Genomic DNA, 26,616 nt, shown 5'->3' on the forward strand with positions numbered 1-26,616 from the left:
TCCTGGACTCAGGGAGGCCCTGAAGGGCATGCTTTGCCAAAGGAGGAGACAAGGCAAGAGGTCGCGGGATCAGGCGCCAGGAGAGCGGACCCGCGTGGAGGGAAAGACACAGAGGGAAGGATGCAGGGAGCGATGGTCCAAGGGGATGCCATGTGCGGAGTGCTGGCTGCGCTGGATTCCTGGAGAGACGGCTACTTCTGATAAACTGGTTGGGGTGAGTTAGTGAACAGTTCATAGAAAACTAAGACAACTGTTAACACCAAAGAAACAAAACGAGCACAAGAACAGAATATGACCACAGCACACGACGTGACTCCACATCACATGGCCACGAGGAACAAACCCCACCAGGTCAGTCTGATCCTGACAACCTGGAGCCTGGGGGGTCGTACAGGGCAGACAGTGTGTCAGGGGCGGAGGAGAGTGAGAACATAATTCTCACCTTCCTTTTCTGCTGAAGACAGTCATTACTTAAGGCTGAAAAATCAAGAAATAGCTACTTAGAAAGAGAGAAATACGAGAAAGAAAAACTAAAGACAACAACTTAAAAAATTGAAAGTGGTTGCCTCTGAAGGTGGGAGGAAGGTGGGGAGAAGGAAGAACTCTTTTTTGATAAAGAGTTTTTTAAAACTTTCTTTTTAAAAATATACACATGACGGGGCCGGCCCAGTGGCGCAAGTGGTTAAGTGCGCGCACTCCGCTGCGGCAGCCCAGAGTCCGCCAGTTCGGATCCCGGGCGTGCACCGACGCACTGCTTGGCAAGCCATGCTGTGGCGGTGTCCCATGTAAAGTGGAGGAAGATGGGCATGGATGTCGGCCCAGGGCCAGTCTTCCTCAGCAAAAAGAGGAGGATTGGCAGATGTTAGCTCAGGGCCCATCTTCCTCACACACACACACACACACAAAAAAAATAATAAAATAAAATAAGATAAAAATATATACATGAATAGTTTTTTTTTTTTTTTTTACCTTCACTTATTTATTTTTCTCCCCAAAGCCCCAGTAGATAGTTGTATGTCACAGTTGCACATCCTTCTAGTTGCTGTATGTGGGACGCGGCCTCAGCATGGCCGGAGAAGTGGTGTGTCGGTGCGCGCCCGGGATCCGAACCCAGGCCGCCAGCAGCGGAGCGCGTGCACTTAACCGCTAAGCCACGGGGCCGGCCCAACATGAATAGTTTTAATAAAATTTTTAAAAAAACATATTTTTCAGGTATGAGCTTGGGGCAAGAAAACTTGGGAAGAGTCCCCGCCCCACCCTTCTCCCCTTTCAGTTCCAGAACCTCTCTGCTGAGCAATTCTCCATGAATTTACAGAAATGCCACATCATAAAGGGAAACTGCTGGAATAATAAGCAATAATCCTCAGGATCTTAGCACCTCTGTTAACTTCAATGAGGGTCACGAAACTGAAAGTTAACACTCTCTCAGTTTTCGTTAACATTCACACTAAATCACTAACATAACGCATGGCTCTCAGGAACCATGCTGAAACCCATCAATGATGGGACCCAGGAAAACAAAAAGGCTAAGAATCATTTCCTAAGAGGTGACAGTCTTCATTACGGTATAATTTCAAAGGAAAGAAAGAAAAAAGAATAACCCTTAACCCTGGACACCCAGGATAGCAGGTTCCCCTGCTCTGCACGCAGGGGAACGGGTGCTCACCAAAGGCTGTCAATAAAGGGATGTGCACTTTTACTCAGGCCGACAGTCACATTTCTTTGGCTGTCACTTGTATTGCCAGGCATGACCTGGTGAAGCACTAGGCATTTCCACAGGACTGTGGAGCCCACTGATACCTAAGTGCCCTGAACACAGAGGAGCACACTGGCCGGGCACTCACTCGCTTTCCAGGAGCCTGAGGTGACTGTTAGCAGCCAGGGTGCAGCCACGTGGGCTTGGTTCCAGCTGCCTGGCTCCCAGAAAAAGTGAAACCCATGGCAGAGAGAGATGATTTAACAGAAATATAGACATGTCTGAGGACAGTCGTGGGACAAAATCGATTTTCTGCAGCCTTGTCCAGACTCCTATTTCTTTTCTTCAAAAGCTGCCTGGTGAGTTCAGTCTCAAAAGGAAAATGACCACAGCAAATGGCCCACTGCGGGAGGGCAGGGGCACCCAGGGCCTGTGTCAGGGCAGGCAGGAACCCCAGGGACAGGATGGCCAGCTCCTCCTGCCTCCTCCACCACTCTGAGTCTACAAGGCCCACAGCCACCCCCTCGGGGGCTCCCCTCTGGGAAGAGGCGAAGCATTGGGGACATGTGGAGTGGACGGTGGGGTGACGGGATGGGCAGGCGGGCGGGCAAGCAGAGGCCTGAATCTCTTAAATCAGCGGGCCTCCTCGATCTGGGCCTGGGCAGCTCAGGGGGGACAGTGAAGACCACCTGCCCCAGAGAACGCATGCCAGGCACTTCCCGGGAGACCAGGCACCCGGACGCCTCATCAGCAACTGGTACATGGACGGTCCGCTCCCTCCGCGGCCCCAGGACCTCCTGCAATACTGACAAGGTCTGCCGCTGCAACCTGCGTTACTTCAATGGGGAACCACAAGGCGGATGCGCCCTCTTTCCGAACACTAACGGCGCTACCCTCCCAATGACACTGAGAGCAGTGTGGTCACGCATGAAAGCCAAATGCCGCTCAGAGGGGGACTTGCTGCAACAACGGACGCACAAGGGTCACCATGTGGAGAGAAATCCAAACACTCCCTACGAGGCAAAGGGGGGTTCTTTATGGCTATTTAAGCTAGAAGTCCCCATTTGCAAAGAGAGAAAGAGTTTGTTTTTCAGAGTCTAAAAAGAACAGTCAATTCTTTCCCCCGCCTTGTTTCGTAAGAGATTCTGAGGGTGTGCGTGCGTGTGTGTGTGCGTGCGTGTCATGCATGCATGTGTGAATGTGGGAAGCAGCTCCGAGCCCCTCCTCTGTCCATAACCTTGTTCACCTCTTCCAGCAACCCTATGGGTGCAGACAGCTGGAAGCCACCGCCTCCCCTTCGGATGAGGAAACCGGGTTCAGATGATCCGGAACTCCCCCCAACACTGTCCCGCCTCCCCCTTTTGGACCGTGGGTAGATGCCTCTGGGGGTCCCCCCAGCCTAGGCAGGGCAAATGGGCCACCCTGCCCTTGATGCAGCTGCCTCGGGCCACATGGCACCAGGCATTCCCTCCCAAGGAGGTGGGCTCTGCTCCCACGACTTCTGGGCAGGTAGGGAAAAAGCAGGCCTGAACTTGGCCCCGGTCTGCCACTTACTAGCACTTTCTCTGAGCCTGCACTCCTGTTTTCCTCCGATAGAGATCTGCACGTTATTCCCTCTCGCTCTCTCGCCAAACTGCCTGAACTCACAGCCAGGGCCAGCACAATGCTGGAGCACACAGGGCGCTCAGTGAGCAGATAGCGCAAGGATGGACAGACGGATGGATGGGTGGGGAGGGCACCTCCCACGGAGCTAAGAGAGATGGACTAGTGCAGGCTCCACGTCACCCAGCCCGCCATGCAGTGTGCACTCAGCGGATGTCCTGCTGGACCCACTAGCCTCGACTCAGTTACGAGAAGAAAGTGTGTGCCGTATGTAATGGGGCTGAGGAATGGTGGGAAGGGGCTTCACTGTACCCCGTATTCTGCTCACCTGAAAAGGTCCCCTCCCTCTTCCCTGTAAAAAGTCACCATCTTCGTCCTGTGCTCTCGAGCGCTATAAGTGGGCCCTGCTCCGACAGCACTCTTGACACTGGTAAGGTGTGAACACCTTGGGTCATAACACCCCCACCTACTGAGACCGAGAAGCAGTCCCCACCAGCCACTGGCCCTCACTGCTCTCTAGGAGCCTGGGCTGAGCTCAGACCAGGGCTGGTCCGTCACATTCCAGTCTGCAAAGCCGCCAGCGGACATCCTTGGAAAGTTACTTCACAGAGGCATGAGAAGGTTCCTCTTTTGGTGTAGCTCAAATTTCTCTTGCTTTAATTGAGCCACAGAGAAAAAGATCTCATTACTCTTCTTAGACTTAAAGACCCTTATAAGCCACCCAGAGCCCTTTCAACAAGCTCCTTCCTTTCATCTTTCTTCATGAGCCATTTTGTCAACCTTCACTCACTAATTCCAATAGGAAAGTTGCTATTAAACTCTGCAGCCTATGCCTCACTTTAGTCAGAAGTGACTTGAATCTTCAAACTCCACTGCTGTTATCATAATGAGGGGTATAATTTAAAAAGGCGGGCCCATTTCCCGAAGTCTGAAAAGGAAATTACCTGCTGGTATGTGTGTGAGGACTAGGAGAAAATGCTCATAATCTGACAGGCCTCCCTGCTCTTTCCCTGGTCTGCCCACGATGTCTCGTAGCCTCGCACCTCCTGAGAGGCTTCCCCAGCCCTGGGATTATCTGGCGGTGCCGGGGGGCCATCAGGGAAGGAAGGCCCTGGGGCCGCAGCTCTGCAGGGTGAGGAGAGGGCCCTGCCGCCCCTGGACCTGAAGCAGGGAGCAGTCAGGGTCAGCTGGACTCGCCCAGATGCAGGCTCTGGTCTTCTCTGTCCCCCAGGCCTCCACCCATACCCTCCTAACTGCCAGGAGGCCCAGCACTGGCCAGTCTGCGTCCTGCAGGCCAGCTGTACTCAGACCACCTACTCGAGTCTACACCCCAGCTCACGGCCTGCTCCCCCATAGGCCCCTTGCACCATGAAGGACCACCGTTTCTCCAGCTACAAACATAACGCCTCCTTCACCTGCAGGAAGGCCGCCCTGGCCCAGCTGGCTCACCGACCAGCCTCGCGGCCCAACCCGCGGTGGGCGCACCTCAGCACTAGGAACAAGGCAGTGGGCAGAGCCCCGACTCTGCGTGCCGTCCCTCCTCCCCGCCACACTCAGGCTCCAGCCCCACGCTGCAGAACAGACTGGGTCCAGGTGCCTCCCGGGATGCTGGGCCAAGGATGGCCCAGCGTGGCTGGGACATGGACGTGGCTCTCCAGCGTCCTTTCTGCATGGGTCCCGCCCCAGGTCACGCTCACCTCCGCTGGGGGAGGAGTAGCCATGGAGATGGACAGAGAGGCTTCCAAGGGCTGGGCACTGCCGTTCCTCAGCTGAGCAGTGGGCACCGGGAGCTCACTTCCTACCACTTGCTAAGCACACAAAGGTCTGCCCGCTCTCTGCAGCCACACGTCACAAGGAAAGCTCCGTGCCCCTCAAAGCTGAGCCTGAGTCCCACGTCCCCCAAAGCCCTTCCTTCTGAAGCCTGGACACCATCCCCAATGTTTCTTCTGGTTTACTGACCCCGTGGCTCCCTGTCAAAACCCCAGGGCGGCAGCAGACAGGGCCCCACAGTACAGCAGCCGCCAGGACTCCAGGGCTAGGTCAGCCTTGGCTGTAAAATGTCCTGCTGAGCGGCCTTTCCCAGCGAGGATTCCTCTTCCAGCCTGTCTTATCTGGCCTTGAGCGCATCCTGCTACCCACCCAGCCACTGTGCTCTTTCCTAAGAGCCTCATGATGTTATGTCAGACCGTGGGAGGCAAGGGGTCTGGGCCCCAGAGCTCCTGTTCAAGAAAGGTTCAAGCAGCTAACGTAAACCCCACACCACACCACATCCAACCATACAAACTCCACACACAATCACACAAATCCCACACCACACACAAACACACAAACCCCACACCACACCATACACAACCACACAAACCCCACACCACGCCACACACAGCCACGCAACCCCATACTTAAACACATGCAGCAACCCACAGGTGCACAGGAAGGCACAATAATCCACTTAAAGACTAGTTTTCAAATGACCCAATTTTGTCTTTAAAACGTCTTGAAACGATAAAGAAAAAGACAATTGATCTTTACTCTGGCATTTCGTGACATTTGCTGCTTCAAATGAACACAGGATGAGATACAAACTGTACAGAACCATTAACCCATCGAAGGCCAGTCAGCATTGCAAAATTAGTCCAGTTTGACACAGACATGAAGCCCTGCTCCGGGCCCATTTCTATGACCCAGCGGATAGGACGACACCCCGTGAACTAATTAGCTGTATGGTGAGTGTGAGTGCACCAGTGAACTGAGACAGCAATGGATCTGTCCACGAGGATGGTGGCACTCCAAACGCAGGTACACAGAGAAGCATGCCAGTTACAGCCAACGTGTGCACAAGTCCTGTCAGGAGCAGCTGTCCCTGCCACTCCCAGCAGGCACCAGGCTCGTGAGGATGGAAGGCTGTGCCCCATGCTCCAGGACTCACAGTGAGGGGGCTTTGTGCATGAGGGGTCACGGGTAGCCTCAAACAGGGGCCTGCAGGCTCCTGGACAGAGGGAAGTCTCCACTGACTCGGGCACTCTCTGGTTTCAAAGGGAAAGGCCGCGTGGCCAAAGGAAAGCAAAGGCACTTCCCACGTCCCCCTGGGAGGTCCTGGCCAGCGGCATGCAGTGAGGATGCTCCTCGGCCTCCTGGAGGGTCTGTGACCTCGTGGTCGTCAATACCATGGCTCTCCCGAGGGAGCACTGGAAATGACGAGCCCCCCACCCCTGCAAGTGAGTGCTATCTTCTCTCCACCCACTTCCACACAGAATTCTGAAGCTGCAACTGATCTGCAGAGGCCCAGAAGTCCAGCTGGATGAAGGCCCTGGTGAAGGAGCATTTGCTAAGGCCTCTCATGAAGCAAGTGGAAGGAACCCAGGGGCTGTGGTCAGAGGGCCGGCGAGGAGCGAGGCGACCTCGCCCCACTTCTGCATGCTGAGCCCGGCTCAGTCTCCACAAAGCTCCGCTTTGGGTGGTGGTGGTGTCTTTCTGTCTCTGTAAATCAGAGATGCCCGACAGATCTTTCAAAGTCTTTACTAGTTGCTTCTTTACCAAAGATCCCTGAAGTCTGCGGTACAGTTCATTTAGAGAGGTCCACAGAGCGTAGGGCTGGGCCCAGGGATGGGGCGGCCAGCTGGGAGGGGGCTTGAAGGTCACATACAGCCCAGTTTGCATACAGATCTCACTCGGTTACTTAGAAATGACCTCATCCAATTCCTCCTCCACAGATGGGGAAACTGATGACATGGAAGAAAGAAGCTTGGTTCAACTAATAAAATGCAAACTTTTAGAGTGACCTGTGGGCTGCATGAAGCGGCAGCTTGGCCAAAGGGAAGAGAGTCTCAAGAGCAGTGCGTGCAGCTTCTGAGCTGTCATGTCGGGGGGGACTCCAGAGTACACTCACCTCCCTCTTCGTGCAACCTTTTAGTAACCCTGCACACTCTCCTCCCCGACTCCCAGCCTTCACGCCTTCACTCAGGAAGAATTTATTGACAGTCGTCACTGCTCACAGGCACCTGAGGGTCCTCGGATGAGCAGGACGTGTTTCTCGCCTCTGAGGACCACACGGTATGTGTGTGTGTGTCTGCACGTGTACGTGTGTGTGAGCTGAGGGACAGATGCGAGGACACGGGGATCCCAGTGCAATGGGACACCTGCTGCGGCGTCCAGGGGAAGGTCAGGGATCTCACCTTGTTAACGTGGGAATTAACCCAAGTGAAAAAACCTTGGTGACAACATATTGAGAGGACCTGGAAAGCTTAAAAAACGCTCAAACAAGAAAATAAAAATATCCATAATTGTAGTAACCAAAACCAAATAACGCTAACACTGTGATTTCTGTTCATATAACTTTTTTTCTATATATGTAACAAGCGAAACTGAGATCCTTTTTACATGTATATACACATGTAAATGCATGTATGTATTTTATGCATATGTACGTATGTAGATGTCATATACACACGTAGATGTATTTTATATACATGTACGTATGCAGACTGTATTTTATGTGTAGATGTAGATCATGTGCATTTTATATGCATGTACATATGTAGATGTGTGAGCATATTATACACACATATAGACGTATATGTGCATTTTATACATACGTGTGTTTTATATGTATATATGTATATAGATGTATATAAGTATTTATGTGTATGTTCATGTACAGATGCATGTAATTTCAGATTATGCTTTTCCCCACATAAAAATATGCTGAGAACATTTTCCCACATCAGCAACTATTATTTGAAGATACGATTTTAGTAGTTATAAAATATTCCAACCAGCAAGGACCCAGAATCTAGGGAACTGTTCTCCTAACACCAGATATTTAGGCTGTTTATAATTTGCTCTCCCATGATTATAAACAGGGGAATTACTGGATCACAGGTAAGGCTCTTGACATAAATTATTCACAAATCAAGGTTACAGATTACACCCTTGTAGGAATGGAGGAACATGCCTGTTTTATGCCAACGTCATCAATTTTAAGGAGGTGCATTTTTAAGAGCATTACTAATTTGACAGGCAGCATCTGTTTTAACGTTCAATTCTTTATTAATGACTGGAAGACACATTTATGTTTACTAGACAGCGGCACAAATCCTTCTGTGGACTGTCTGTTCTGACCGTCTTCATCCATTTTCCACAAGGGCATTTTGTCTTTATTAGTTATTTGTGTGAGTTCTTTGTATATTAAAGACATATGTTTTGATCCTGTCTGTGAGAGAGAATTCTTTTTCTTCTCTTCACCTGACTTTTAATTCTATTTATGTAGTTTCAGACATACAGACCTTTACGACTTCAAGGTCGTGCTTAAAATGTGTCACTCTGGAGAGAGTTGATGTTTTCTTGGGTTAGGCACCTGGGGCTGTGGGCATTTTAAATTAACATTTTAGCGTGAGGCGTTCCAGTCACAAAAGTAATATAAATTCTGGCCCCAAATGAGTGGGACGGTGAGTGTGTGGTTGGGAACTCTCAGGGGAGACTTTCTCTCATTCCTGTTCCATTCAGAGCCAAGTCTCAGACCAGCAAGAGCCCACACACCCAGTTCTGTTTTGGTTGTCTCACTTGGGTTGAGGGGTCCTGACTTATGTAAAGGGTTTCTGACCAACCTCCACCTGCTCAGGCTCCAGGTTCGCTCCTCCGCTCTGCACCAGGCTGTTTACACGTGGGGTTGGGCCCTCCAGCAGGAACCAGCAGATGCCTTCAGGGCAAGCACCAGTCCCAGTGCTAGTTTACCCCCTGCAGAGTCCCATGTTTAGAAAATCTATTTTTAAGGTCCGTGGGGTGTGTGTGTGTGTCCATCTGCGCATGTGTGTACACCGTATGGGGGTGGATGAGGGAGCCTTTACCGAACATTCACTCATCATATTGCAGAAACAGAAGTTTGTTGTGGATTTAAATGGGACCATCCCTAGCGTTTCCCCAGGTACTGGTGGTGGTTGATTTGAGATATTCATTAGCATTTTAAGATAAGTATTACTTCTACCTTATTAAGAGTAGGGATGATTTTCCTTTCTACTAAACTCAGGAAAAGCTACTGAATCTCTTAAGATATCACGTGACATAATGCAGATAGTTTATTGCTCAGATGTCACAGCAACAGTGAGCAGGGAAGAACTAACGCAGCAGACATGATTTTCCAGGGCCTGGCTGCAGGGCTGACCCTTGGCTGCATCAGGACTTTGGCTCTTGAGATGCTCCCAAGTGACAAAGCTGTGCTTCCACCCAGCCTGCTGCGACTTATGATTCACGGTGAACGTCGGCTTTCCTCCTGGGACCTGGAGCTCTGATGGGCAGAGGGTGCCTCGTGACCTTTCCCCAATGAAAACCTTGGGCTCTGGGTATCTCCCAGGCTTCCCGGGCAGAAATGAGGAACCACATTCACTGCTGGAGCGAGAGCAGGCTCTGCGCGCCTCCTGTGGGGAGGGCATCAGGAGCCTGAGCCGGATTCCTCCTCACTCCTCCGGGGCGCCTGCCCCTCAATGACCAGGCTGTGTATCCCTGCCATGTTGTGGTCACAAATCTCAGCCATGAGCGGGACCCCATGTTGAGGCCCATGACCCTTTTAACGAAGCCCTGCACAAGTGGAACCCCCGACACAAACAGATTTATAAATAGTAAACCAATTCAAAGTTCCCGGGGTCAAATACATTTTTATGGAATATTTTAATTTAATATATTAATGGATTAAATTTGCTGGTACTTTATTAAATATATCTGGATTTATACTGCAAGTGAAATTAGATTCTAATTTTTATAGGTGCTGTCTCTCATATAAATAAGTAAATAATTCCTTTATCCCGGGTCAGGCACTGTGCCAGGGGCTGAGGGAGCCTGGTGAGCAGGGCAGAGCGGCCCTGACCTCATGGCGTTTTATACATACAACTCCCTATATGTGGAAGACAGGCAGACAGACAGACACACGGACACTACACATACAGAAGTCGTTAACTAAGATTGAGACAAGCCAATGTGAAGTAAGTGCCCAGGTGTCTAGCTCAGTAAAGAGAACACCAAATTTTCCATTCTCTTTACAGTTGGGTAGGTTACACGGCTAAAGACTTTCAGCAAGTTTGCAAGAACTCACTGGTAAGACATTTTCTGGCCTTAGAACCATATTTAAAAGTAAGACTTTTGACAATCTTGGAATTTATCCCAAAATTATGGGTCCATTCAGGTTTTTTAACCTCACCTTGAGGCAATTTTGGCATTTTCTATTCTCCCCAAATCTAGAGTACATTCCTCCTTCCCAACGTGGAGGAGGACCACTGTTTGCACTCACTTATCTCAGCTCCACTTACCCAAGCTTGGCCTATTTACTGATAGTTTTAAATGCCTCTCTAAGATGTACTTAATTTTACTTAACTTAGCTTTTTCTAATCTAAAAAATGATTTCTAGCCATTTATTTTTACTCATTAATTACTTTATCATCTTTATCATAAGTTGACTATTTTTCCATATCTAACTTCTTGAGTTAAAGGGTTAGTTTTATTTTTTTTAATGTTTTTAAATAATAAAAGCATTCTGGCTGTGAATTTGTTTACAAGCCCAACATGGGCCCCATCCTATATGTTTGGATCTCATTCCCTATCCACAGGATCACTTTCACCCAGACTCACGTGTCTTGAAGAGGGCTCTTTAATTTCCAGATGCTTGACTATTCAGTTTTAACTTTATTATTATCTAGTTTTAAAGGATTATGCTCAGCATATAGCCCATATTATGCCAGTTTTTTAGATTTTGACAGTTTTTATGGCCTAGGTCACAGATGATTAATATATACTTAGAAAAAGGTGCATTCTGTTTGTACGACTCAAATTCCACCCAGAACTCTTAAGCCACCCCCATTTTTTGCAATTCAGATTCATAATAACCTTAATTTTATCCTGATCAAATATGCTGAAAGTCTCCTCCTATGGTTGCTTCAATTTCTGTCTGTTTCCTAAGTTTTAAATTCAAGCTTAACACACACACAGAAGAGTGCACAAATCCAGACTTGCAGAAGTGAGACATGGAGCCTTGTGTCCATGTTCCCAGAAGTTTCTGCCCCAGGATTTCTAACTGCAGAGGCGCAGCTCACTGCTCTCACGAGGATGTGGCCACAGTGTCACGTTTCACGTTTCCTCCTTAAAGTCTGATGGGAATACTGCGGACCTTGTCCTCTTCATGTTTGTGTCGTCCTGCCCCTCCAGCAGGGTGGCTGCGCACCCTTCATCTGTACGTTTCGTGGCTCCTTACATTCTAGCTGTCAGTCTTCCCACTCACTCTCCTTTGACTCTGCTCCCTCCACCTCCTTCCTTCAGTCAGTCCCCACCCTCCTCTCCCCAAGGCTCCATGCTCCAGCCTTGCTGTCACCACCGTCCTGAGGCCCTCCCACTGGGCACTGCACTCCCCTGTTCCTGCCTGGTCCCACTGAGCGCTGTGAGGCCCAAAGGAGACGAAGGGGAAGGCGCCTGGGCCAAGCACAGCAGGCTGGCACCACGAGGGGCCTCCTCACACCGCCTACCAGGCAGCCGTAGGCTCTCAACAGAACGCAGGGCGCAGGGCAAGGCAGCCACGACTCACACTGAGTACCCCTCTGTGGATTGAATGGGGTTTCCAGACACGGGACCCTCCACCCGGTCCTCCCTGCGCTCCCAGGCCTCCCGCAGCTGGCAGCCTCGAGGCACACACGGGAAGCCGTTTCTCCTGATGAGGCTGGTCATTCATCAACAAACATGCTGCAGTGGGTTACTTTATTGGACATATTTACAGAGCTCTAAGCTCCTGAGGTCCCCACAGAGAAGGCCCGTGATTTCACTGGAAGGTCCATGCTCTGTTCACCATAAATTAATTACTTTCTCTACTTTGAAAAACAAAACGTTATACACTGCCATCTCCTTTTGTGTCTAAGGGACTTGCTATTTCAAAATAAAAAACAATGATGCCAACTCCTCCATGGGTGGATAATTTCTCAATCTCACAGAGCATTTCTGCACCCACACTGCTTCTGGGTCACAGTCCCAGGAGGCTGGCAGGGCAGGAACGATCCACCTGGGCGCTGTCCTCTCTGTCAAGCACCAGGGCGGGGTGAACGAGGCTCTGGAGGCAGAGAAGGCTGGCTGTGAACAACGACCAGACAGCCAGGGGTTGCAGTCAGACCCCTGTGTCCTGGGACGCCAAACTAAGAAGCTTAGACCTTTGGGGGGTAAAATGGATATAACGATTTTCTAGGGTGGCTTATTTTCAACCATTTGTAACACTCGCTACACTTATAAATCAGCCAAAGATCCCAGTAACACCAACACCCGGGGCGTGACTCCGTCTCCCACCAGCGAGGAGGAGCGTGCTCAGAAGGAGCATACGAATGCCTCACAGACACGTCTGCTGTTCTGGATCAGGACCTGAGCCCCAGAGATGGGAGCCATGGAGGCTTCCGAGTGCACTGGACACGCTGGAGCTGACCTTCCAAAGGTTTATTCAGCCACGTGTGCCTGAGGCAGCGCGGAGTGGCCTGACCCCCTCTGGGCCCCGAGTTCTCTTACTGCAAAATACCCCACAGAGGGCGAGGATGAGGTGGAGCGTGCCAGGTGCACTGCCAGGGACATGAGACTTGGCACACAGGAAGCTCCTTCCACTGCAAAGACCCTACAAAATCTGGTTAGAAAAAGGCAGACAGGAGGGCAGGAGCCAGGTTGTGGGCGCTGAGACTCGGACCTCAATGGCTGGCGGAGGCTGGTGGGAGAGGCCCTGTTTGGACACCCGGTGTGCGGCACCTGCGGGGCGAACAGTCGATGGAGCTGGGAATCAGTGTCATCTGCACAAGGGATGGGACGAGCTCTGGCCAGGGGACCTGAAGGAAAAGTACAAAGCTCCCGGGCACCAGAGCTCACGACAGGCAGGGACTGCAGTGTCACTGGGTCCTTGGGATGGACCAGACCACAGTCTGGGCAGGCTTCAGAGGGAAGGCACACAGCAAAGAGGCAGAACCCCGACTTTCATCGCCTGCCCATGTTTTGGGAATTGAACTCAGGGAGCAAAGCCCATCGCCCTCCCTCCCTGGAATCCCCACCACTGGGCTGCGTTTAACACCAGGAAAGTCTCCACCTTTCTTCTGGAAGGCTCCATCCTCAGAATAGGATTTCGTTCCTATAGAAATGACTTAAAGCAACACGTTATTTCCCAAGGGGCAAATTACAATTCTGCAAAGAGTAAGGGCTTTTAAAGCCTTTTCCATGAATGTTCTACTGCTGGAGACTTGGGTCTGGGTCTCAGTCACTCAGGCTGTCTTCCATGGACGCAGAATCATCTTCCTAAATGTCACAACTGCAGATGCAATTCCTCCATGCACACCAGGACTCCAAAGGTTCTTTATTTAACTTCTGTGTTCTCTTATTTCCTTTCCCATTTAGTTCAATTCTCCACAACACACTGTGGTGTTCGTAACATGCTCTCCATCTAGCCCCAACAACATCAAAGCATGAGCACTCTCAGTTGAGAGAAGAATCAGTCTTGAGCCCCTTCCCTGCTCCTCGCACTCTGCAGGGTTCCACGGGCTCCCAGCTGTGCTCATCTCCTGGCCTCGATCAACCTCACGTTGTTAAGTGAGCGGGGCTCTGAACTGTTTAACCAGCTGTCCACATCACCCCTCTAATTAAAACAGGGCAATGTCTCCAGCCAAACAGCAAACACACTAGGTCTCTTAAAAAGTGTGATAAAACATGGCGGGCTGATGAAGAGTGGGCCCGTCATCACATCTTCCAAAGCCGCCAGGAACGCTGTCAGTGGGGTCAAGTCTGCCACACTGCAGAGCCCTAGGCAGCCCCATCACATGGGCTCTCGTGTGAGGGGTGGGAAGACGAGAGGCCCATACGGGGCAGGCGCCCGGAGCGGCCGGGGCCAACCCAACACTGACGTCCTGGCTAGACACCTCCCCAGACCCAGCTCAGGTACCCTCGCATCCACGGCTGCTCCTACCTCTGACCTCCAGCCCAGGGGGGACAGGGCCCTGCTTCGGCCCCTCTGTTGCACTTCATAACAATGACAACACAGGCTTTCGGCACACTCCCTATGGCCAGTGTGTGTCTGGTCTGTGGGAAGGGGACCCTGGCAGCACTGTCCCTATTTGGGGAGTAGGTGGAAGAAACAGAGGGCAGAGTGGCAAAGCCTCTTGCCTAAGGTCAGTCATTTGTTTATGGGTCTCTCTCCTCAACCAGACTCAAGCGCCAGTGGGCGAGGGCCACTCATCGGGCACCTGTGGCTTAGGGGCTGCCCAGAGTTGGGGCTCGAGAGCAACTTCTGGGACGATGATGAGCCTCCCGTCTTAGCACATTCTCATGCTCAGCACGCTATGCCTTCAGGAACTCACCTCACCCCCGAGCTCTTTCCTCCCCACTGTCCCCCACCAGGCACGGCCCCAGGGAGGGCAGCAATGTCTGCCTGGGGCCTCCAGGAAACAGCTTCCCCAACTGGAGAATCCCAAACATAAGTGAGGCAGAAACTCCCGAGATACCCGGTCAGCCTGGTGACCTGGTGAGATACCTGAATCTCTGGGGAACAGTCACCTGTATCGCCTGTTTTCCAGGAGGCGCTTGGGAAGCTGGCCCAGGCACAGGTGTGTACACTGGCCACAGTCACACCATGGCTGGCCGCTGTGCACCCGGGAAGCCGGGCCCTTCTCCCTTCAAATAAACAGCCCAGTCGGTCTGCAGGCCAGTGCCCAGCTCAGCCAGCACTGTTCTTCTACACCTCCCATGGACGAGAGAGCACACTGGGGAGAAACTGTGGTGGGCATGGCAGGGAGACCACGAGTCTAGTCGCCTCATTTATTCTACCTTACTTGGTAACATGGGCAAGTATCCGCCTCTCTCAGTACCTCCAGGTTCCCGGATGCAAAGCGACAAAGGCAGGCTGGGTGGTCCAGGAGGGCCTGGGTCTAGCAGCCTCGCACAAGCTTCGCATAAGCTCAGTGGGATAGGGCAGGGCAGGTGCATTCTACCCATTTTACAGACAATGATCGGACGCTGGAAGGGGCAAGGCAGGAGCAACAGCCGGCCTGGAACCTGGTTATTGCATCAATGCTCCCGACAGGGCACAACCGAGCCTCGTGCTGACAAAAAGGGCAGGAACTGGGGTGAAAACAACGACTTATTTTCCCCGTCCACCCAGGAACACCTCAGGGCGTACGGGCAGGCCTAGCAGAGGTCCTTCTCTTTCAGCCTCTCCTCTGGCCGAGAGGGAAAGCCATTGGGCAGTGCACAGGACTCGGGGGCTCCTCCCCACGGCCCTCGGCAGGCAGAGCCGGGACCCTCAGAGCCGCCTGACAAGCACAGAGGCTGAGGATCGACAAGGCCAAGGGCTGCTCAGGGCCCCACACTATGACCGAGGGCCACAGGGCCTCCTAAGCCTGTCCCCACCTGAAAGATCCGGGGCCAGGCAGTGAAGCACCTGACAGTGACCCCCCCAGCCAGTCAGCAGCAGAGCCAGGTCCCTGTCCCCAATGCTGGTGTCCTCTTCACTGCACCACAGATGGCCCAGCCCCTCCCAGGGGCACTGGAGGAAGGTCTGCCCATCCAGCACCTTGGGTAATGGTGGGCATCACCTTGCAAGGGGGTCAACCCCCACATGGTACTCGAGCCACTGCACAGAGTCACACTTGGGGATGGGGACCTGGCCCACATGGGGCCCCGCGGTCAAGCACAGAGCCTCTGATGAAAGGATACAAGCGCAGCTCTCCCATTAAGGGGCTGAGGAAACTGTGGCTCAGAGAGGCTAAGCAATGTGCCCAAGTCACACAGCTACCAAGTGGCTGGGCACCCGGGCTGTCTGATCACCCCCCAGCACCTTCCCTGACATATCACAGCCAGCTGCCGTCACGAGGCTTCTAGGAGCCGAGGCCCCACATCCCACCCCTCTGGGGCCACACTTGAGGACACACTCTGGCCGCTAAGGAAGTTTCTCCGGGAGCCTGAGAAACAGCCACATTTAATAAGGCACGGTGTTGGCAGAGCTGGCGCCCCACGTGACCATGGCCAGATTTGTTTCCTCAGCTTGACGAGCTTTCAAACAGCAGGGGGTCAGTGGTGAAACGCAGGCAGCGCGTCTCAAAGCTCTTCCACAAATAACCCCGTGAACTGAAATTTAATAAACCTCTCCTAGCAGAAAATCAAACTCCGGTTTTTTTGAAAAGGCATTTACTTACTTGAAAATCTCTTTCTTCTAGTATTTCTTTCCTCCATCTCACGAGAAAAGCAGCGCAAACGTACAAGTGGAAATGAGAGAAGCCCTCAGGTTCAGACTGCAAGAGAGAACACAAGCAGAGACATCAGCGCGGGGCGGGGCAGGCACGTGGCCGCAGTACCTGCGACAGCCAGCACCGAGGCAGGGTCAGAGAGGACCAAAGCGTGTGGACTCACTCGCTTTCCTCATGCCTTACTTTTACAGTTTTCACCTCATTAAAACAAATACGATTTTCTCTTTAAGTACCAGCAGCCTGACAAACAGGAGGTGAAGAGCAGGCCAGGTTTCATGCAAGTTCAAAAACAGCTGTTCGTTTCTTCTCTTGCAGAGATGATAACCAACAATAATAAAAGGCAAATCCAGGGAGCACTAATTCTACACCAGGCGCTGAAGCCACTCACGCAACAACCTCGGGAAGGAGGGAGTCTCTGTTTACAGGCAAAGAAACAAGAACAGAAGCTGAGTTGCCCGCCCCGGCTGACCAGGAGGAGAGCGGCAGAGTGGGCACCAGCCTGGGTCTGTCCCACCCAAGGTCCTTGCTCTCCGGGGGCGTCCCCAGGGACGTGAGGCTGAGCGAAGTAGAGGGGCAGGGAATTGACTGCCATTGTCCCATTGACTGTGACAAGGTCTCAAGTCATCATCCTGTACCTCTCCTCGCTGTGTCCAACGCTCCCTCTCCCCGCACACACCGCAGATCACCTGGGGGATCAGCTCGCCTCCTCGGGGCCCACACAAATCCTTCCTTAAGGAGCCCCCTCCCCGGTGGCTGAAGCCTTAGTTTAAGTACATGCTACATACTGCCAACTTCTGAGACCAGGGTTCTCAAAACTCTGGTTCTCAGAGTGTCATCTTCACAATTTTCCCATCTCATGTCATACCTGTATGACTACTATTAATGGTTTACTAAGTAAATAAATAACATGTATAGCATAGAAGATGGTGACATGCTCTGGAAAAAATAAGGCCTTAAGAAGAGGGACGGGAAATACCAGGGGCATTTGGGAGAGGGGGGCTGCAATTTAAATACGGTGGTCAGTCACCTAAGGTGACATTTAAACAAAGACCCAAAGAGGGGAAGCCATGTAGATATGTGGGGAGAAATGCAAAGACCCAGAGGTTCAAGACTACCTGGCATGTTCCAGAAACAGCATGGAGATGAGTGTGGCTGCAACGGGGAGGGAGGTGAGCCGAGCAGAAGCTGGCGGGGGGTGAAGGCCAGGTGAGTTGGGGGTGAAGGTCCAGAAGCACCAGCTGAGTTAGGGGTGAAGGTCCAGATGCTCAGGGCCTCCCTGGTCACTGGCTGGTCCCCATGACCACTGGAAGCTCTGAGCAGAAGAAAGATCTGTGCTTCCAAAGGATGCCTCTGGCTGGCACGTTGAGAAGAGACTTGGCATTGGGCAGGGTGGGGAGACGCAGACTGGGGAGACAGGTGAGGAGGCCATGGAAATTATAAAAGCAAGAGGTGGTGGCGACTGGGGCCCAGGGGTAGCAGTGAAGCTTGTGAGAAGAGGCCAAATTCTAGACATATTTTGAATTTGAGTCAACAAAATACGCTGATGAATATGGGAGATATGGGGTATGAGAGAAAGAGAGGAACCAAGGATAACACCAACATCTTTGGCCCGAACAACTGGAAGGATGAAGATTCCCAAGAGGAGGCAAGTTTCATGGAAAAGTCTGTAGGGGAAAGTGTTTTGGTGGAAGGTTGTGAATTTGTTCTGTGGACGTGCCAAGCTTTAGACACCTGTTAGGCATCCTAGTAGAGATGTCAGGTAGGCAGCTGGACAGAAGAGTCCAAAGGGTGAGAGGGTGGCCCTATGGTCCAGGTCAGAAGTACACGTGGAGGACTGAAGAACCTAACAAGAATGTCCAGGGAGCTGGGAGGAGATGCAGAATAGGAGATGCTGCAGAAGGGTCAAGTTGAGTACGGGGGTGATCACTGGATTTAGCCACAGGGAGGTCATTGGCGGGCAGGAGGGCTAACCAGAGTGCGTGAGTGAGCATGGCAAGGAGAGAAACTAGAGACAGGTGTATTTCTGTATCTTATTTAATGGGGCTGGCTGGAACCGTCATTAGTATGTTGAGCAGAACTGCTGACAGGGGAGCTGCATCCTTGCCTTCTACTTCCTGATTTAAAAGGGACCCCGCTCTCCACATTTCACTCCGGATAATGAAGTTTGTTTTGCTCCAGGCCTTTCACGTAGATAACACGTAGCAGGTTAGAACAGTTCCCTTCTATTCCTAATTTACTAGAGTTCGTACCACGGATGCTTACAGAATTTCATCAGACACTCTTCCGGCATCAATTGAGAGGATGACTGTTCTCTTTGAATCTGTTAATGTGGTGAATTACATTAGTGTAATAGTTTCTTTAATGTCACACCAACCTTGTTTCCCAGACACCTCAATTTGGTCACAATATATTATATTTGTTCATCATAGCTAGGTCCTGTTCGTTAATCTTTCACTTAGGATTTCTGTGTTCACACTTGTGAGACTAGCCTCTCATTTTCCTTCTTGAACTGTCCCTGTCTGGTTTAAGTATGAAGGTTGTGTTTACCGCTTTCCCCCTCTTTTTGCATTCTGAGTCTGTGCAAAACTGGGATATCTGTCCTTCCAATGTATGCTAGACATCCCCTGTAAAACAGGCTGGGCCTGATGTTTTCCTTGTGGAAAGATTTGTGTTACTGATTCAATTTCTATATGGTTATAAAACACTCCAGACTTTTTCAAATTTGGGGAAATTTTAATTTTTGTAGGAATTTGTCATCTAAGTTTGCAAATCTCTTCATACTATTCTATTTTTCTTTGAATCTCGGTTGCATTTGTAGTAATATCCTACTTGGAATTCTTAACATCACTTGTGTGTGCCTTTTCTCATTTTAGTTATTAATCATGCTTGAAATGTGTTAATTTCATGTCTTTTTCAAAGAACCAACTTTTGATTCAGTTTTAGGTCTGCTGATCTTTTGTATTTCATTCACTTCTGCTGCTCTCTTTATTACATCCTTTCTTCTACTGACCTTTTTTTTGTTTACTGTGGATACTTCCTAACACAAAAGTAGAGTAGCTCCTACTTATTTTTAAACCATTCAGTTCTTTTTCTAACATAAGGTAGACGATTAGCTCATTAATGTTTGGCTTTTCTTCATTTCTAATATAAGCAAGCTTTTAAAGCTATAAATTTCCTTCTCTTAGGTCCCACTTTAGGGACATTCCACACTTTGTATTTTTGTGTGTGTGTGTGAGGAAGATTAGCCCTGAGCTAATATCTGTTGCCAATCCTCCTCTTTTTGCTGAGGAAGATTGGCCCTGGGCTAACATCAGGGCCTATCTTCCTCCACTTTATATGGGACGCCGCCACAGCATGGCTTGATAAGCGGTGCATTGGTCCACGCCTGGGATGCGAACCTGCGAACCCCAGGCCGCAGAAGCAGAGCGTGCAAACCCAAATGCTATGCCACAGGGCTGGCTCCAGGGCGTTCCATAGTTTTAATGGATAGTATCTTTACTATCCTTAAGTTCTAAGAATTTGCTACTTTTTTTATGGCTTCCTTGTTTGAATCATGGCTTACTTATCAGTATGTTTTTTAAAATCTATAAACATGTGGTTCATTTTTAACTGTGTTTTGTCTTCTCAGCTTTTTTTGGTTACTGATTTGTAACTGAATTGTGTTGTAAGAGAATGAGATTTACATGATGCTAATTCTTTTAAGCTGGTTTAGATTTGCTCTTTGGAGGAGAACACCTTCAGTTTTCACAAATGCCCCACAGGGCAGCACAGTTAGAAATGAAGAACAGGAACCACGCAGCCAGAGCGCCTGGGTTCCAGTCCTGGCTCTGCCACCTGCTAGCTGGGTGACAGGGACAAGGCACCTGGCCTCCCTGTGCCTTGGTTTCTCATCTGTAAAAGGTTATGAAGATTAAATAAACTAACCATCGTAAAGCACTTAGGATAATGCCTAGGACATAGTAAATAATGTGTAAATGCCAGCTACTGTTATTATCAGTTGTGTATTAAAAGAGCATATATTCTGGGTTCTTGGATGCAGCGTCCTATACATGTCCATTAGATAAAGTTAATCAATAGTGTTGTCCAAATCTTCTAAAAATCCTTATTGATTTTCTTGTCTGCTTATGATTTATCAACAACTGAGAGGTGTGTTAAAAAATTCCCATTACAATAGCGGATTTGATTTCTCCTTATAGTTCTGCCAATCTTTGTTTTATATAATTGAAAGCCATGTTATCAGGCACATACAAATTTAAAATTGTTTTATCTTCCTGGCGTACTAAACTATATCAATATCAATATATATGACCTCCTTTATCTCAAGGAATGCTTTTGCCTTAAATCTTTTTGGGAGGGGGCAGGGGTCTGGTATGACTATAAGTATATGTCAACTTTCGTTGGATTATTCATCTGTTTTAAACAGCTTTATTGGGGTATAAGTAACATACAGTAAACTTACATATTTCAAGTGTATAATTTGATAGGTTTTGATATGTGTCTACACCTGTGAAACCACCATCACAATCAAGATAGCGAACACATCCATCATCTGCAAAAGTTTCACTCTATTCTCCATTTCATTTAACTTCTCTTTTTGTATTTTCCATCTCTCCGTCTCTCTGGGAGAAGAACTTTCTTCATCTCTCTCCAGTTCATAAGTCATCTCGTCAACTGTATCACAATTTCTGCTTAACTCATCTATTAAATTTAAAACTTGGTTCTTTTTTCAGACCTGCCTTGTAAATTGTGATGGCTTCCCTTTCCTTCTTTCATCTCATATATTCCTTTTCATTATTTTAAACATACTAGACTTAATCTTCTAGCGTATCTCAGAGAACCCTGACATCTGTAGTCTCATGGGTCTCCTGCAGTTCGCCGTCTCCGCTGGTTCTTGCTCTTGGTGGCTTGCTTCCCTGTACTTCCGCCATTTTCCCCCTTGTGGAGCTAATGTTCCTTGGAACTTTTATCTGTTGGAATTTTTTGAGGCTCGATAAAAAGTGGTTTTCTTCGGGGTGGGGGGAGGCGGATTGTATTTGCTTCTGCCAGAGCCTGAGGGCACTAGTATCCCAAGCTTGCTTTAAACTCAATTTGCTGCTTGAAATTTCTCAGGACAAATTAGTAACGTGAATGCTGGGCTGTGGTTGAAAATTCTGAGGGGAGGTGTTTCCTCTCCTTTTTCTTTAATTTCCACGGCCAAGGCCAAGAAAGGCAAGCACTTGCTCCTGTTTGGTGTCTGAACAGTCTCCAGGTTTTGTCTCCTGCCTGTGGCTCATTAAAACCAGGCTGAGGGCCCTAGAAATTAATTGGCGGATACCCCAGGGTGAATACCTGCTTGCGTGCTGCTCCTTTCTCTCTCTAGATTTACATTTTCTTGTGTATTCTGGTCTCTGGCAGTCTCTCTTCCTTTGTGGTCATGTTTTTAAGTACACCAGTATCCTTTGGTGTCTTCTGTGACAGGAGAGGCCTTTTGGATACCAAGTCCACCACCGCCAGAATGGAAGGCTCTGCCCTATTATTTTCCTTTAAATCAACTCACTTTAACAACTTAAATGGATTACTCCTGTAGTTTAGCAGTATAGACTTGATGCACTAGATACAGTTTTGCTAAAATTTAAAATATTTTTCTCTGTTGGAACTAAAATCAACTAACAATTCAAGTTCAGCGAAATTCCACTAAAGCCTTCGTAAGGGACCCTATTGATTTCCCCATCTGCATCTGGCCCTCTCCAGTCCATCCTCAAATAGCAACTAGGACGCCCTTTCTAAGTAAGTGGACTCCTATCATGTCACAGAGTTATTTAACAACGTCCATTGCCTTTAGATAACACAACACCCAAACTCCATAACATGACACTAAACCCTCTGATATCCCGGGCCCTGCCCCACCTCCCATCTAATAGTGGACCCTCTCGATTTCCCCCTATTGCCAGACCCTTTCAGGCTCACCTTTGCTTTTGCACCAGCTGCTGCCTCAGCAGGGAATACCTCCCCAGTTTCTCAGCCAGACAAACCCTAATCATTCCTCAAGCTCTTCCCCATTTCTCCCAGGCAGTCAGGGGTCCCAGCCCTCCCGCCCATGAGCGTGGTTAGGTCTCTGTTGTGGCATTTCCTACACTGTCATCTTTAATGCTCACTCGTCCTTCCTCCCACTGGCCTGGGAGACTCTTCGCTCTGGGCCATGACCCCTTCTTTGTAATTCCTGCCCCAAGCCCCATAGGAGGATTAGACATGGAATGAAATTACACACCCCCAAATCCACTAAATCAGGTGCCGGGAGCACAGGGGAAACTGCCAGGCTGAATTATCGGAAGCTTGACTCGGAGAATATAGCTAAAGAAACATCCCTTTTTCCTTTCAAATACTGAAGTTGACTGAACAACATACAAAAATTTCAACTCTTTAAGGCCTCAGGGAGCCAGCCCTCAGGAATGCACAATGGTGATTAGCATTGCAAATGTGGGAGGAAAGGGCTCCAGGTTCCGGAATGATGGGTTCTCTAAGGAATCCTGTTTACACTCTTAATTTGCTTAACAGCTTTGTATTTAACCGGAGAGAACAGAGGTCAGCCTCAGGCCGGCCCTGGTACCCACCCTCACTGGGAATTCACAGGCCTGGGCTGTGAATTCTGCAGCCCAACAAGATGTCTCCAACTGGTGAGCAGAATGCAGTACAAGCCACACTTTCACAGGAACACAGCATTAGGGAAAAATGGAGTTTCACAGCTTCGCTTAAGTGGATTATCTGTCTTCGGCGACTTGGTAAATTATATTAAAATAGCAATTTAAGAAATAAAAAATTCATATCATAATGGAGAATGGGCTTCTGCTTTAATAAAGCTGAACCCGAACAATAAATATCATTATCGCCACGGCGGGGCAGGATTAGGGGGCCGCATCTTGGCAGCAGCTGCCCACACACCACAGGCAGCTCACAGCCCGGCCGGCTCAGGACAGAGGGATCTCTGTCATCTTTGGGATCTGGCACATTCAATCAGGGCCTTCTCCACTGGGGCAAAGTCAGCCAAGTTGACCAGCCATTTCCAAACAAGCCTGGGGTGGTGCCCCTCAGCAGGCAGAGCTCTCCAAGGGAAGAGATGTGACTTCCAGAAGCGTCCCCCATCATCCAGGCTGCTGGATGATGACAGTCCCAACCAACTGGGAAGCACAGTGCTGGGCTGTCTCAGAGCTGGGCCCCGCTGCGAGGCAGGCTCTGGGGAGGGGCCTGAACCCCAGTCCAGGCCTTCTGGCTGCCATCGCACCAGGCCCGACCTGCAAATCCCGATCTCCCGGTTTTCCCAGGCTCCAGGCTAGTCTGGGGAGGGAAAGGACAGCCAGAGAATTGGAAAATCCACTGAGTGATGGCCCTGGGGCCGACAGGAGGCCTGTCTGCCTCCGTGGTTCTGTAGCAGATGCAGTGGATGGGCTGGGCGGGGGCACAGAAGCTGATCTCCCCACTCAGCCCCAGGGACAGGGGCCTTGAGCTGGTCAACTGCAAAATCATAGGCTCTCCCTTCTTTTTGCTGCAGAAATCCAAAGAGCCCAGATCAGGAAAGCACCATCGCGTGTGTGGATCCTCCAGATTTGGGGGGTGGGGTGCTCAGCTATCCTGCCTACTGAGGATCATCATGCAGTTTCCGGATATTGCTAGAACGAGGATGGCTCTCTTCCACCTGGAGTGGTCATGGTGCAACAGAAAAAGCGACAGAGTCCTGCAACAGTCACGGCCTCCCTGTCACTGCAATCCGCCACTGCTCAACTGAAAACCTCCCCACCTGAGATTCAGCCCAAACTTCCCTTCCAGGCATTCAAGGCCCCATCCCTCCTAGCCAGCCTCCTCCCCAAGTGACTCTGCCCCGAGTGACCCTCCAGGCTGGGCCTGTTCCTGCTCTCACCATCTACACCACAGCCCTGGGGCCAGAACCAACACTAGAAACCCCCACTCCCCACCCTGGGAGTCTAACCCGGAACCTGACAGCTTCAGAAAGCACGAGAGTCTGGCCTAGACGACCTTGGCTAAGCCCCTCCTCCCCTCCCTGGGCCTCGGCTCCCTCGTCCCACAGGCAGGGGCAGGAGCAGCTGAGCAGTGCAGGGGGAAGGTTTTGGTCGCTGGGCACAGCCTTGACAAGTCAAGGGCCAGCACCTGACCGCTCCTTGTGCCTGCAGGCTTCTCCCACTGTGGTCGGAGGAATGCTCACCCCAGTCTTCTCCTTCCAGAACCATGTGCCCCTGTCCTCACAGGAAATCCCAGCCTGAGCTCACAGGAAGTCCCAGTCCACAGCTGTCTGTATGCACAGCATGTCACTGATGTCCCTGGGTCCACTCTCACCCCAATAGGGGCAGGACTGTCAGTCAAGGTGACAGGAGGGAACCCCCAGGACCTCCAGGCCTCCCGAGAAACATGATGCCCCTGAGGGCGAAGCAGGTCGGCTTCCGCCACACGCCGCCTGGTGAAGCCGTCTAGTCCCTGCACTGCGGCCCCACGGCACCCACACCGCCCGCTTACACCAGGCCAACAGAACAGCCACAAGTGAGGTCAGGGCTGCGTCTGCACAGGCTTCACACCGGCCCACTACCTCTTTGAAAAGCAAGTCTGTTAGCCAAGTCTCCTGAAATGCTCACCCTGGAAAAAGGTCAGGATTCTGAGGACAGAGAATTCTAGAGGTCAAGGAGAAACACTGTTCCTATAACTCATACCATTTTTAAAAATCGTAAGTCCCTCTAGCTGAGGGAAAGACAATTCACATAAGAGCCCAGATGCACTTGGAAATAACCATAAAAAAGCCCTAATCCCATTCCAATTGGATCTGACAGCTGAAATCTCCAGGTCCTGATTTTTAGTACCTCCATTAAACTGTGTCTAATAACCAGGCAGCATACCACAAAACCGGCTCCAAGAGAGAGGTGCACCATGATGGAAGCCCACGTCGCTCCCGGGGGACCCCTAGCCTTCACTGCCCCTCCCCCTCCCTGGCAGAGATGAAAGGACATTCAGATAGGCCAAAACCAAAGGCTAGTAGGCAGCCTTTGGGTATGTGGAGCCCATCCCTGCAGAATTTTCACTGGGGGCGAGAGATGGAGACACCCAGGAATGCATCACATCCAATATGGAAAAGATATCAAAGTTCTCTGAAAGACATAAAAAAAAAATAACCTAATGAAACACATATACTGGGTTAATGGACAGAAAGATTCAATACTGAAAAGATGTCAATTGCCTTACATTTTAATTTATAAATTTAATGTATTTCTAATAAAAACTACAATCATGTTTTTTCCTGCACCATGAAGCTTATTCCAAAATTGATATTAAAGAGTGAAGGGCCAGGACTAGCAAGACAACCCCAAAGATTAAAAAATAAGGTGAAGACTTACATCAGATATCAAGACATTTTGTGAGACTAATAAATAAAGACTATGTGATCCGCGTCCACGACAGACCGACCAGTGGAACAGAGAACTCAGACACAGGCCTGTACTGATGCGGGTATTCGTCAACAGCAAATGGGGGAGTGTAGATACTGGAGGAAGGATGGATTATTCGATAAATAGTACTGAGACAACTGGCTATTCATATGGAGAAAATAAAATTAGATTCCTACCTCACGCCATACACAAAGCCAAATTCAAAGTGGATTAGAAAGTAACATATAACTGCAAAACCTTAAAAAAGTATAAAGCATAAATTTTGAAAATCAACAATTTGACTACACAACAATTTAAAACTTATATGTGACAAAAGACACTATAATTAAGATGAATATACAAGTCACAGACTAGTGAAAGACATCTGCAGTGCATATATGACTGACAAAGGATTAGTACCCAGAATAAGTAGATTTAAAAATCCCCCTGAGAATCAATAAGAAAAAGACAAACTACCTAGTAAAAATATAGGCCAAGAATGTGAATGGACCTTGAGTGGTCACTGAAATGAGGAAAGGCTGCTCACACTTACTGGTAACCAGGGATGGGCAGAGCAAAGCGGCATGTGAGTTCACAGTTTTCAGACGGGCAAACACTGGAAATTATGAGGAACGCAGACTACAGGACAGGATACAGGCTGAAACAAATTCTGCATATGCTGGTGGGGGCG

The 26,616-nt window shown here is 49.8% G+C and overlaps 1 protein-coding gene across 2 annotated transcripts in view; it reads right to left on the minus strand.

Annotated features, from left to right (window-relative positions):
* TBC1D22A (TBC1 domain family member 22A) overlaps nt 1-26,616 on the minus strand; it is a 348,432-nt gene that overhangs the window by 33,852 nt on the left and 287,964 nt on the right. For both annotated transcript variants that reach the window (XM_087448729.1, XM_004437993.3), the window contains one exon: nt 16,474-16,569. In XM_087448729.1, coding sequence (XP_087304855.1) covers nt 16,474-16,569 — 96 coding nt within the window. The remainder of the gene's footprint in view (nt 1-16,473; nt 16,570-26,616) is intronic.

This window comes from Ceratotherium simum, chromosome 25 (genome assembly GCF_057802395.1).
Source record: "Ceratotherium simum simum isolate JZ-2026a chromosome 25, ASM5780239v1, whole genome shotgun sequence".
Classification (NCBI taxonomy): domain Eukaryota; kingdom Metazoa; phylum Chordata; class Mammalia; order Perissodactyla; family Rhinocerotidae; genus Ceratotherium; species Ceratotherium simum.